The 13,227-nt window shown below is 39.6% G+C and overlaps 1 protein-coding gene across 1 annotated transcript in view; it reads right to left on the reverse strand.

Moving 5' to 3' along the window:
* The window catches only part of LOC134753807 (uncharacterized), a 68,515-nt gene extending 57,906 nt beyond the window's left edge, over positions 1-10,609 (reverse strand). The window contains exons 1-6 of the mRNA XM_063689749.1: positions 10,441-10,609; positions 8,867-9,019; positions 6,827-7,004; positions 6,486-6,507; positions 4,992-5,217; positions 4,064-4,208 (exon numbers count right to left, since the gene is read on the reverse strand). Coding sequence (XP_063545819.1) covers positions 4,064-4,208; positions 4,992-5,217; positions 6,486-6,507; positions 6,827-7,004; positions 8,867-9,019; positions 10,441-10,609 — 893 coding nt within the window. The remainder of the gene's footprint in view (positions 1-4,063; positions 4,209-4,991; positions 5,218-6,485; positions 6,508-6,826; positions 7,005-8,866; positions 9,020-10,440) is intronic.
* Between the last annotated feature and the right edge of the window lie 2,618 nt (positions 10,610-13,227).

Here is a 13,227-nt window from a genome sequence, read left to right on the forward strand (position 1 = left end):
GTCCGACTCGCACTTGGCCGGTTTTTTATAATTCTTCTGCATTACTTAACATTGTTTCAAAATTAACTGTAACCTTTACTTAAATAATATTAGAAGTATAAAAATTCATGAATATCGTCTTTTTTACTACCTCGCGGAAATTCTTATAAAAACGTAACAACGTACGAAAAAAATACAATTGTGTACTATAATTATAATTTAGTATCTTGCCTATATATATTTTAGATATAACAATCCATACATTTTGCTAGTTTATCTTAAGCTAAGTTCCTATTAAATATATTAATAACGGGTCACTCACGTATTTGCCTATTATTTCCAATCAAAGCTTTACATATAAACCCATGTCATCCAGAAAAAAATATTTTTTTCCATAAGACGATCTATGTGTCAGTGTACTAATAGTCGAACATTCGGACTTTGTTGTCGATTTTTGACTGAATACTTGGTTTTTCATAGGCGGCACTATCATTTAGAGCCTCAAGCAAACAAACAAAACTAAGGATTTGGGTCAAAATCAACAAAAAAGTCCGAATGATGGACTAGCTACTAGTAAACTCTGACGAACATCGTCTTATAGATTTTTTTTTATGGATGACATGAGTTTAGATGTAAAGCTTTGATTGAAAATAATACTCAAGATACTAAATTACAATTATAATACAAAATTATATTGTTTTCGTAAGTTGTTACGTTTTTATAAGAATTTCCGTGAGGTAGTAAAAAAGTCAATTTTCATGATATATTTTTTTAATACTCCAATATTATTTAAGTAAAGGCCTACAGTTAATTTTTGAAACAAAATTTGTAATGCAGAAAAATTATAAACAGATGCAATATAATTGATTTAAAGTTATAGCACTTAAAGATCCTGCTGTCGATCGTGCTGCAGATATGCAGTATAGAATAGAATAGAATAGAAGATGCTTTATTCAAAAACGCTTTATTTAAACTTAACTAATAACTGACATCATCATCATAGGCCTTTCAGTCTATTGCAGACTATACAGACAGTGTCAGGTAGGGTGACGTTTCACATGGCTGTGTAAGCCAATACGGGAGCGGCAACCACGACCGCAAGATAGGCAGGTGTAGTGTGCCCGTGGCACGCCTATCTGTTTGGACTTATTACTGGTCACTGCCACTCCCCGTGTTGTTTTCCACGCGGCGAACCAACGCGGGTGAAGTTTCCTCTCCACAGACACTGCATCGCCTGGGACACAAACGAAGAGACACAGGGTTGCCCAAGTTGGCTCTCTCTCGACCTCACCGACTAGATCCGCGGGAAAGAAGTCAATACGCGCGGAGTCGGATTGGCTGCAGGTGCATAACAGCTGGCACCGAGCCGGGTTTGTTTCAAGTTTTCCTTCTCTGTTGCTATCTCTTCCGTTTAACAGCAGGAGGACCACTTGCAGGCGAGATAAGCCGGGACACAAAGATGTTATTCGTGCCCCTCCCTCCCTAATAACTGACATAGATTGCTGGTTATAACGCGTTCCTGAAATGGTCTCCACTCAGCTTCATGTCAAGGAACCTATGAGGTCCCCGACGCTGGTCTTCCATGGAAACCCTTCCGAGAGAGCGCAACAAATACAACTTAAATATAATACAACACTTTACAACACGTTAGCGGATGTCATCCGTATTCGTTTTCGCACATAAGTCAGCCATCAGGCAGTGTTTATACAAATCAGCACGACTAAACAAATAATAAAAATATAAAAAAACTACAAATTAAATATAATTTTAGTTGAATTATTAAAACTATTGATCCACATTAAAAATGTACATAAATTCATTAGTGCCGTTCCCTATCGTTTCAAAGCTTGACCAATGATGATGAGAAGACCATAAAAGAGGTTGTCACTGCAATACAGCAACAGAAAAATAGAAAGAGAAAACTCCTCAAATATGGGGGGCAGGAGTTGCATGAGACTCTCCGGATATTATTTAAGCAGATGTGGGAGCAGGAACGAGTTCGGATATCCCTCATCAGTTTCTTATACAAAAGCAAAGGCGACCGATCAGACTGCAACTCCTAAAGGGGCATCTCTCTCCTAACTTCTGCGGGTAAAGTCTTTGCTCGCATATTGCTGAATCGTCTTTTACCTTTGTCAGAAGGTCCTCCGTCAATATGCGGAGACACAATTTGGCTTCCGATCTGACCGAGGCACCTGCGAAGCCATCTTCTCTATCCGCCAACTTCAAGAGAAGAGTAGAGAACTGGTCAGCGACAAATTTTTTGCTTTGCTGACCTTGTGAAATCTTTTGACAGCGTACCTTGTGAAGCCTTGTGGAAGGTGCTAGCGAAACAGGGATGCACGGATAAGTTTGTCAGGCTCATTAGACTTCTGCAATCTGCACGACGGCATGCAATGCCAGCGTAAGGGGCGAAAATTCTGAATACTTTGGTGTCACTTGTGGCGTCAAGCAAGGATGCGCTTTGGCACCAACTCTTTTCGCTCTTTACTTTGCTGTTTGTCGTCAGAGATGCCTTACAAAAACGTAAGCGGATGACATCCGTATTCGTTTTCGCACATCAGTCAGCTATCAGGCAGTGTTTAATCTAGCACGACTAAAGGCGCGCACGAATACTTTCGTTGAGATACTTCTCAAGCCACTATTACGGAGATAATGTACGCAGACGACCTGTGTTTTGTGAAGGATTCCCGGGATAGCCTACAAACGCTTATCACGAGCCTCAATGAGTCCGAGCGCTGCGGCCTTAAAATCAGTGTCAAGAAAACCGAAATTATGGGGTTGGAGACACTAGCGCCCATTGACGTCAGGCTTGGCGACGACTCTTTTAAGAGGCCGGTGTCGATTTTAGTCGCAAAAATGCTCTATATACTATGATTTAGTCGGTGAAATTGTACACCTTTTGTTACCTAATTGAAACAACAAGTACTGGTTTCTATTAGCACGTCTTCTTATCTTGCCTTTTATCAGATCAATTTTTTTAAAACAGACTCACTAAATCAGTAATGATTTTTTTTCTGATGGACGTTTAGGTAAACGCGCGTAAAGCACTGATTTTGTCGCTCTTATTTGTAAATTTCATAAAGTTTGGACTGCTAAAAATGGTAAATTTGTATTACACATATTCTGTACTTGACCTTTATCAGATTACATTTTTGTTATATGACTTAGTTCGAGGAAATGAAAGTTAAACGAATTAGATTTTCTCCAGAAATTACTTCAAAACAAGTGACAATTTCTCTGAATATCGACTTAATTTCAACGTAATTTTTTATACTTAAACAATAACAACAACATTTGCTGAAATTATTCTTATACATCAATTTGTATAATTTTTTGATGAATTTTTAAAAACTGCCCCTTCTCTTCATATATTACCGGTGACGCACGCTCTTGACCTCATTATTAAAAGGCAGGATGAGAAGACGTGCTAATAGAAACCAATACTTGTTATTTAGATATTACGTAACAAAACGTGTATAATTTCAACGACTAAATCTATCAATTTTACATTTTTGCTCCAAAATCGACTACGGCCTTAAGCAAGTAGACAGATTCCGATATCTGGCGAGCACAATAACATCCAAGTGCCACATTGACGACGAAATTAATAACAGAATCGGAGCGGTTGCCGCTGATTTCGGCAAACTGCGCGTCAAGGTGTTCCGTTCACATGAAATTAAGCTCCAGATAAACTACAATTTTGTCGGAGGGGTGTTGACCTGCGGTGAGTGTAGCCGTACATTTACTGCTAAAATAGGCTACGTCAGCCACCTGAGAGCTCTCGATCGTCGCTCTCACTAGCCAGTACAAACTCAGTCGCCGAGGCCGAAACCGGCCAGGACAGGGTGATGATTACATACACATATATGTGTATACATTTTAAACGTAATAAAATTGTACTTATAAAATCAAACTTGCGACAAAAATAATAACAACATTATTAGCAGTGTCTTTGCTTTAAAAAAAAAAATTGTAATTGTTCTATAGTCTTATGTAACGTATGTATGTTTGTAAGCATGTCACTGACCATTTCTACTACGTCTGTCTCGAGCAATGTTGCCGCACGTCCACGTAACTATACCGATCAGTTCTTTGGTTTGTTCGTTGACAACCATGTGCCCCAGTCCAAGCAGATAGCGGCGGCAAGTCTCCCTTGTTCATGTCGTGTTCTTCGGGGCCGCAGGAATGGACGCAGGGCACCCGGTAATCGCGAGAGTTCTTCGTCACTGGGTATACATACTTAGGTACTTTATTAGTTGTGTATCCAATTGTTACTTCTGTGTATCTTCCTATTTATAGGCAGTGCCGAACAAGCCCTGTTTCTACTTGTTATCAATATCAGTATGTTATAATTAATGGAACTATAGGTCTTATCTGCAAGTTTAAACTTATCTGTATGTGACTGTTTGTTTCCTAAATAAAAAATAAAAAAAACATTAGAATTAACATACAAAATACTAACTGATAACATAAAACATTAGACAAATAAAGAGGATTGAGTAGTAAATTTGGGGATAAACTTCCCTCCACCTACGCGGCATCTTGCTGGACACCTGACGGCGAATTGACAAGAATATTCATTTTATTTACTAAGAATGGCGTTATACTTATATTTCGGATTGTCGGTAAGCAATTCGCTCTTAGTATCACGCCGCCATCGCCATTTAGCGCGAAATATTAAAACTTCCTAAGGGACTTTTCTTTTTATTAATTTTGGATCTTTACACATGTCAACATTAAATCCTTTATAAAGGCCTCAGGGACTCAGGGGAATATTATAGGTATAATAATAAGAAAGGTTTAATAAATGTGATTACACAATGCTCTATATACCCCAGGCTTAAGATTGTTTTCAGAGCGTATCTTTGCATAAGCTCGTATTGCCTGTGAACATTTAAGGTCTAGTTCAAAAGTATTCCTGTTAGGCACCGCTAACCCAAGAGGCATTGGCAGCTCATTTCTACTACGTCTGTCTCGAGCAATGTTGCCGCACGTCCACGTAACTATACCGATCAGTTCTTTGGTTTGTTCGTCGACAACCATGTGCCCCAGTCCAAGCAGGTAGCGGCGGCAATTCTCCCTGTTCATGTCGTGTTCTTCGGGGCCGCAGGAATGGACGCAGGGCACCCGGTAATCGCGAGAGTTCTTCGTCACTGGGTATATTTCGTTGCAGACTCTGTTGCTCGTGTGCGTATTTTCAAGCGTGTAAAGCTCATGAGTCTCCGGTGAATCTTCCTAAAATTAAAGTTTGTTTTAAATTTTTAAGAAATTTTTATTTTAGTTCTTTTTTTTTTTGTTTTTAGATTTTATTTTTTAGTCCGTGATGTTCGAAAACAAAAAAAAATGTGTTGTCATTCTAGTTCATCAATCTATGAACTCTCCGTCATCATCATCATTGGCCTTTGCGTCTATTGCAGACGATTTATGGTGTAACACCGGAGAGACACCGTTTTTGGTGGCTGAATAGACCGATGCGAGACCGACAAGGTCGACAGGCCTGACAACTCTTAGGATAACAATTATTATCATCGACACTGTGCACCGCTTCACCCCGAGCGCCATGACAGCTGACCAGTCAAGTGTTGCTAGCGCATCTGCCCATTTATTATTCGGACAACACAATATGTATTATAATTATTACGGTTATGATTGTGTTTATTTTTCTATAGTCTACCACATTGCGAACGCTAGGCGGCGCTGCACACAATATAAAATAAAATAAAAATAAAAATAAAAAGCCTTTTATTTCTTGAACTTTTTTTTACATTATTTCATATTTGTTTAAGCGTTCTATATATATAATATTATTCAAGAACCCCGTTTTCACAGGTGAAGGCCTCCTCCAAAGCCTTCCATATATCTCGGTCCTTTGCCACTTGTATCCAATTTGGCCCAGTAATTTTGGTGATATCATCTTGCCATCTCATAGTAGGTCTTCCTATCCCTCTTTTTCCTAGAGGTCCTTTCCACGACGTCACCCTTGCTGTCCAGCGCCTGTCTTGAGTACGTGCTACATGGCCCGCCCACCTCCATTTAAGTTTTTTGGCATAGCTGAGAGCATCTATGCTCTTTGTGTGTTGTCTTATTTTTGTATGGTTGATTTTTTGTATTTTCTTGATGTTTATGCACACAAAAGAAATTAAAATATTTCCTGAAAATTATTTAATTTGTTCTAACACTTCTAATACTAAAGTCTTTGCAATGGATGCTATTTACTTATATCCCTAACATGGAATCAAAGCCAACAGACCAAACATTACAATTCTTACCGGTGCAATAAATCCTACGATAGTGGGGTTATTTATAGCCCATTCTTCAAAAAAGTTAAAAGATTTGTTATTGTCCCGTATATTTGAAGTGAGTTTGATATTTTTGTACTCATCATTCTTTAAACCAATGTTCCATGTAACGATAAACCCAACGTCATCGAACATTTGTTTAGAGGGTTTAGCCGGAAATAAAAACGCCTTCACACCATGTTTATGTTTTCCTAAGTATATTACAGTTGTGTAGTCGGTTTTAGCTCTGAAAGAAAAAACAGGTTGTATTAGCTAGCCATACACGCACGGATTTGCCCGTCGGATCTGCCTGAAAGTTGTGTCTGGCGAACACATCCGTCAATGTGTGGCGAGAAATAGACACAGATGGGCAGTGGACGGGCATCCGGCGGACAAATCTGTGTCTATTTCTCGCCACACATTGACGGATGTGTCCGCCAGACACATCTTTCAGGCAGATCCGACTGGCAAATCCGTGCGTGTATGGCTATTAATAATTAAGTAGGTAAAGGCTATGCGCCGGAAGGACTTGTCAGAAAAAAGAGTGCCCAGAGTGATATACTTACGTAGCAATACATCTGGCAGCGGTAATGAAGATTCTATGCGAGATCACAGCCGCCGTGCATATAAGAGGTGCCATGACCGCATTGGGAGGCGCATGTATCACCCGCGCAATCCACGGGTAATCGCTCTCCTGGGCCAGAGTGGCCCCTTTTTGCGCCGTGCCTGGCATTGGGCAGAAATCTAAAAGAGACTAATAAATAACAACTTACGTCTGTCTTAAGGGGCCCACTGATTATCAGTCCGCCGGACGATATCAGCCTGTCAGTTAGAACAAAAATTTGACAGTTCCGAACTACTGGTAATCAGTGGGCAGAGGACCACTTTGAAACGGATTACTTATGTAGTTATTATTTGTTTTACATGGGGGCAAAGTTGTTGTTTAACCGCTCGTGCTAATATGGTTCGAAAAGTGGAATCTTGAGCGTTGCGAGGGTTTCAAGGCACGAGGCTTAAACAAAAACTTTGCCACACATCTTTCACCACACCAAGGCGAGGAAAATACAAAATGTAAAATACCAAAAAAATCAAACCCAAATGAAAAATTACCATTCAAAATCCTCACATAAAAGTCAATTCGATCAGCTAACATAAGGAAACAACACAAAATTTGGATCTGTTTACTTTGCCACACATGTGGATGAAATGCAACTCTCTCATTAGCTTTTGAACAATCAAGAGGGCCTTTACCAGTTGGTGTGGTAAAATAATTTGTGACGTTCCACGGGTTACCTTTACCCTTATGGCGGTTGGCGTTTACGTCGCGTAGCATCGTATTAGTGGAGCGTCGTTAATAATAGCGTACCCAGGCAGCAAAGTGACGTCAGCGACGTCATAATGACGTAATAATGACGTAATTATGGCGTCATAATGACGTCGCTGACGTCATAATGACGTATAAATGCTGTTAGCTAAGCGCCGACCGCTACAAGTTACACTTTAATAAGTTTAAGTCTCACGGGAATATTATAGTTAGAATTAAAATACCTTATCGTCGGTAGTCAACAAGTTATCAATAAATAATAATAACAAATAATAGCTTGTGGCGGCCCGCAGGGCAGTTTGTGGCGAGCTGTTGGCGAGTAACGACCCTACCCTACGGACCAGAGTGCTCCCGAGAGTCGGTCAGGGTCTCCGTCTCCGGCGTGTCTTCCTTGGTCGAAGTGGACCGCAACTGGACTCTCGGCTCTGGCATGCCTTCATTGGCCATCCAGAGAGGAGTCGTTAGAGCCTCCAGGGGTGGAAGTGAAAGATGCATAAGACGCGAGTTGGCACAGTGGCTGTTAACAGTTACTGGGTAGAAAGCGGCGCACACCTCTCGACACCCCTGAGCCGCTCACACCGGTGTTGCTCCTGGTCGTCTTCACGACGGCAATTTCAGGGGCCCATCTAGTCAGCGGCAAGTCCCACCTGCCTCGATAACGTGTGTTAGCATTTTTATGGCAGGTGTCCGGACTTCTTTTCAATAGCCCAGTCTCATTGTCCACCCAAACTTCAATCCACAAACCGGTATACTGTTCACTTTTTGTACAATACATATAGGTTATAGGTTATAGGTGTTCGCGGGCTAGGTTTCCGCAACTCGACGTCTTACGATGCGCCTATTTTGCGTGATGGGTTGCCGGCACTACTCCTGCCAACCCAACTCCTCCAAGAAGCCTAGCAGACCCTTGATGTTGCCGACGACTTCTGGGAGAGACCCCGGCGAACCGAGGTATTGTGCCCGGTATTCTGCCACCCCTGGACATTCGAGGATGACGTGGGCGGCTGTCTCTTCCGCCTCCATGCATACAATACATTTTTTTTTATGTATTATTCCGTGTAATTCGAAATACATTTTACCCTTTAATATGTTCTCACTACTGAGGCGAAAAATTATGTGTGCAACACGAGAGCAAAGTTATTTTACATCTCGTGTTTTTGAGTCCCTCGCTACGCTCAAGATTCTAACTTATCTTTCGCTTTCTCGGGACTCAAAATAAACACTCGCAAGAAAAACCAACTTTCCTCTCTTGTTGTTTCATGACTGAGTGTTTAAAACTTACGCGTGTTGCTGAAGTTCGAGTCTTCCGACGTTGATTTGTCCTGCGACTCCTGCGCCTGCCGGCGCGGCTGCGGATGAGGGTGCGGGTGCGGATGCGGGTGCGGATGCGGGCCGGGGGCGCGCGGCTCGAAGCTACCACTGTCGACACCAGCGACTGCGGAAATACGAGTAACTTTGTCGTAATACGTAATATGTGCTTTTTTCTATAAAAAGGGACCGTATTGTCGATGGCGCTTGCGCCATTATAAACGATGCTCCGATATAAATACAATGCCGCGCGACGCTGTGCGGCGTTAGCGCCAATAGGTATACTTATATCAAACATATAACATTTATTCAGGAAATAAACCACAGGGGCACTTTTACATGTCAATTTTCTACAAGCAATAAAAATAACGAAAAATTACAAATATAAAATATTAGATACTTTGTTACAGATGTATCCAGTCTCTAAATGTCGAATTACACAAAAAAAACTATAATAAAAATATGAAAACAACAGACAAGTACCTACTAAAATTGTTTAGAGATGTAAAAGTCTCTAGGTGTCAGAGACAAAATGTAAATTATAAGAAAACGATCATCAATTTATCCTTAGAGGTGTAAAGGGTCTCCAAGACTTGATTTGTTATATCAGTAATTAAAAACTAGAAATTAAATCAGACAAACAGACAAGAACCGAATGAAGTATCTCACGTTAATGCCACTCAAAAGTAAAATATAGGTACTTATAACCGGTCTCCACAAACAGCACCCGGTCACGAGTATGACGCGTATCTCAGCCATCGTCTCCCTCAACCTTTATTCGGGAAAGTGGCCGTTTAATTTTGCATATATATTTTAGTTGGCACTTTTTTTAAACCACTAAATTGAGCTATATCTATTGTTTACCATGATTAATCAAAGATGGACTAAGGTTTACCACAATTGAATAAGGAGTGAAAATTCCCGATAAAAAAGCTTGAAACCCCCAAAACTTCTATGCATTTGAGATTTTGAAACACTCCATCTACACTAGCGCCCCTAGCGGCGAAATTAAACGCGGTAGCGCTCAATGAAATTGAAACTTATTATTATTCATAACGACGGGATTTAAGGATGACTCACGTTAGACCGGGCCGTGACCGGGCCGGAGCTTCCGGCGCTTCGTTTTCTATAAAAAGCATCACGTGATCACCTGTCATGTCATAGAAAAGTAACAGCCGGCAGCTCCGGCCCGGTCACGGCCCGGTCTAACGTGAGTAATAATAACAAAATCTATTCTAGTCGAATAAAAGCTAGAAAAACACTTCTTCATAATGTCAATGATATCACAGAATTAATAATATAAAAGTTTCGAATTCCATTCCTTACTTGTTGCTTTTCTTATTTTTTCGCAACTGTATTAAAAAACGTCGTTCGATACACGTGCGGAAATGTCATTCTTCACTCGGCCCGAGTCGTTACTTGACGATGTCATTACTTACGTAATGACATACTTTCCGCACTAGCATCGAAATGTACTATTACGCGATTAAGTCCCGTCGTGGTGAATAATAATGAGTAAAAATCGTGAAAGTTTAAATTGAAACTTACTGGTGTTGTGGAAGTTTGGTTCGGCTGGCAACCCGGCAACCTGGGCGTACTGCCGCGGGTGCGGGCCGGGGTGGCGCCGCTCTCCGCTGCCGATGACGGTGCCCCAGGTTTTAGGCAGGAACCTGCTTTGTCGCAACTCATTTAATAAATTTTGCAATTGAGGATTCATATATCCTCGACATAGAAAAAGTAAACTGACAAAAATAATTCCTCTCAGCATTTTATTTTTGTTTTATCGTTTCGTAATGAAATGTTAATGTTTTGTTTGTTCTTTTGTCGTGTTCATGTGACAAATACAGAAATTGGATTGCGATTTTGAAATATATATAAATGTTTCAAATTATATTATTAGTAACTGAATGTTCAATTCGATTGAAGTAAACTTATGAAAAATAGTCGTTGTGGCTATTCTAGAATTGAGATTTAAATGTTTATTTTTAGGGTTCCGTGCGTCTGTCTGTCTGTCTGTCTGTCTGTCCCTCTGTCACAGCCTATTTTCTCCGAAACTACTGGACCAATTAAGGTGAAATGGTACACATATGTAAGTGTTGTGACTCAAAGATGGATATGCAACGTAAACAAATTAATTTTAAACACGCACAAACATTTGGGGGGCAGATGAGAAAATTAAAAAATAAAGTTTGTCAAACTATATCGTATTACATATCAAATGAAAGAGCTCATTGTGAGAATCTCAAATATATTTTTTATAATTTTAAAATCAACAGTTTAGAAGTTATTCAAGAAAATAGGCAAAAAATGACCATTCCCCCCCATTATCTCCGAAACTACTGGGTCAAAAATTCTCAGTCAAGCGTGAGTCGGACTTAATTACTTAGTTTTTGATCCTACTCCTACGGGTTTTTTAAAGACATTCACATAAAAAATACATTGTTTAAATTGTGTAATGTACGGAACCCTTGGAACGCGAGTCCGACTAGCACTTGGCCGGTTTTTATTATTATTAAATTGAATATTGCACAATTGGATTGCTCCTTATCCTAAATATTTTAATATTTATCAGAAAGTTAAAGTAGAAAACGAGATTGCCCAGGTAGCAAAATGACGTCAGCGACGTCATAATGACGGCATTATTACGTCATAATGACGTCGCTGACGTCATAATGACGTATAAATGCTACTGGGGTGCTATTTTGTAATAACAATATAGTTGTGAATTTTACGGTTATTAAGTGAATGTTGCACAATTAGATTGCACATTTTCATGTGTGTTGCGAAAGTTTTGAGTAATAAGATAATTCTCTAAACGCGAATTTTTATTACATGCTTCATATAAAAATATTGTAAAATTAGAATTCTTTCAATGTTTAATGTAGGTACCTAAATTGAATGTTGGGAAAGTACTTATATTGAAAACGAAATTGAAATTTTGCAATAAAAACATGTGTACGGTTTTGAGTTTTATTACAAAGATTGGACAATTTGATAGGTATGTTAATCCATACTAATATTATAAATGCGAATATGTGTCTGTCTGTCTGTTACCTCTTCACGCTTAAACCGCTGAACCGATTTAGTTTAAAAACTGTAATAGATGTCATATATTAAAGAAAAAGTGACGAAGCCCTCCAGTGGTGAAGGCCGGATTCGAACCGATATATTTAATTCCGATTTAGTTTAATTTAGTATAGAGATAGTTTGAGTCCCGAGGAGTCCTTCCTAGGGTATAGGGTAGTTTTTATCCCAGAAATCATCCTTTAAAGGTGTAAAAAGGGGGGTGAAACTTTGTATAGGGAATCAATAATTTCTTAAGTAAAATTTAATATTCTAATTACTTATTCCACGCAGGCGAAGTCGCGGGCAAAAGCTAGTGTAATATATATTCAAGAAAGCTGAATGAACATTTGTTCGGATTTACCTTTAACGTTCCAGAATTTCGTACTTTATTAGAATAGAATAAAATAGAGTATCGTTTGTATGCGTGAATTATGGTAGTTAGCAGATGTTACATAGTTTTTTATAGGTCACGACATAATTCAGCCGAATAACGGCATGCAAATATACCTTAAACACTAATTATCAAGCTATCAATCATACCATTTATTAAGAATCGCATACATTATTCATCGTAACGTGAACGTGCATTCCCCAGTAGCATTTATACGTCATTATGACGTCAGCGACGTCATTATGACGTAATAATGCCGTCGTTATGACGTCGCTGACGTCATTTTGCTACCTGGGTTATGCTGCCGGTTCGCGGCGATCGTGGTTGGTTGACACAACAAGGGTTCATGACTAGGTATTCCAAATGTCATAACGTAAGTAAGTATGTATTCCGGACATAGGTATTTAGCGATGTAACAGATGTACAAACGGAACCCATTCAATGAAAAAAAAAGACAGCATGTATTGCCTAATTATGTAGAAAAGGAGGTAAAGCACTTTTCTAGTAGCATTACGTTTCTGTGAGGATCGCAGTTCTAACCTAACCCACTATCAATCATTTGCAATAAGTATCTAAAAATCAACACGTACACAGGCCCCGCGAGCTGCCGATACGAGCATATAGAAAAGAAACTCAAGCTCAACACTTCGATCTGGATCTGTTCTCTTCAAATGTGACGTTCTCACGCAGTAGGTACAACTATCTGTTGTCAAGAACACCTTGACTACCAACAACAAAGTTTGTGTTTGGTTTTAAATGGCTCATTAAAAAAAAATTGATCCAGTAAAGAATTCTGTAAATCTATGAGTTCAGGGTCTTACGAGGCCGGGAGTTGCTATTTGTAAAAATCTAGATTTCTGCTCGATGCCAGGAATGGA

This window comes from Cydia strobilella, chromosome Z (genome assembly GCF_947568885.1).
Source record: "Cydia strobilella chromosome Z, ilCydStro3.1, whole genome shotgun sequence".
NCBI classification, from domain to species: Eukaryota; Metazoa; Arthropoda; class Insecta; order Lepidoptera; family Tortricidae; genus Cydia; species Cydia strobilella.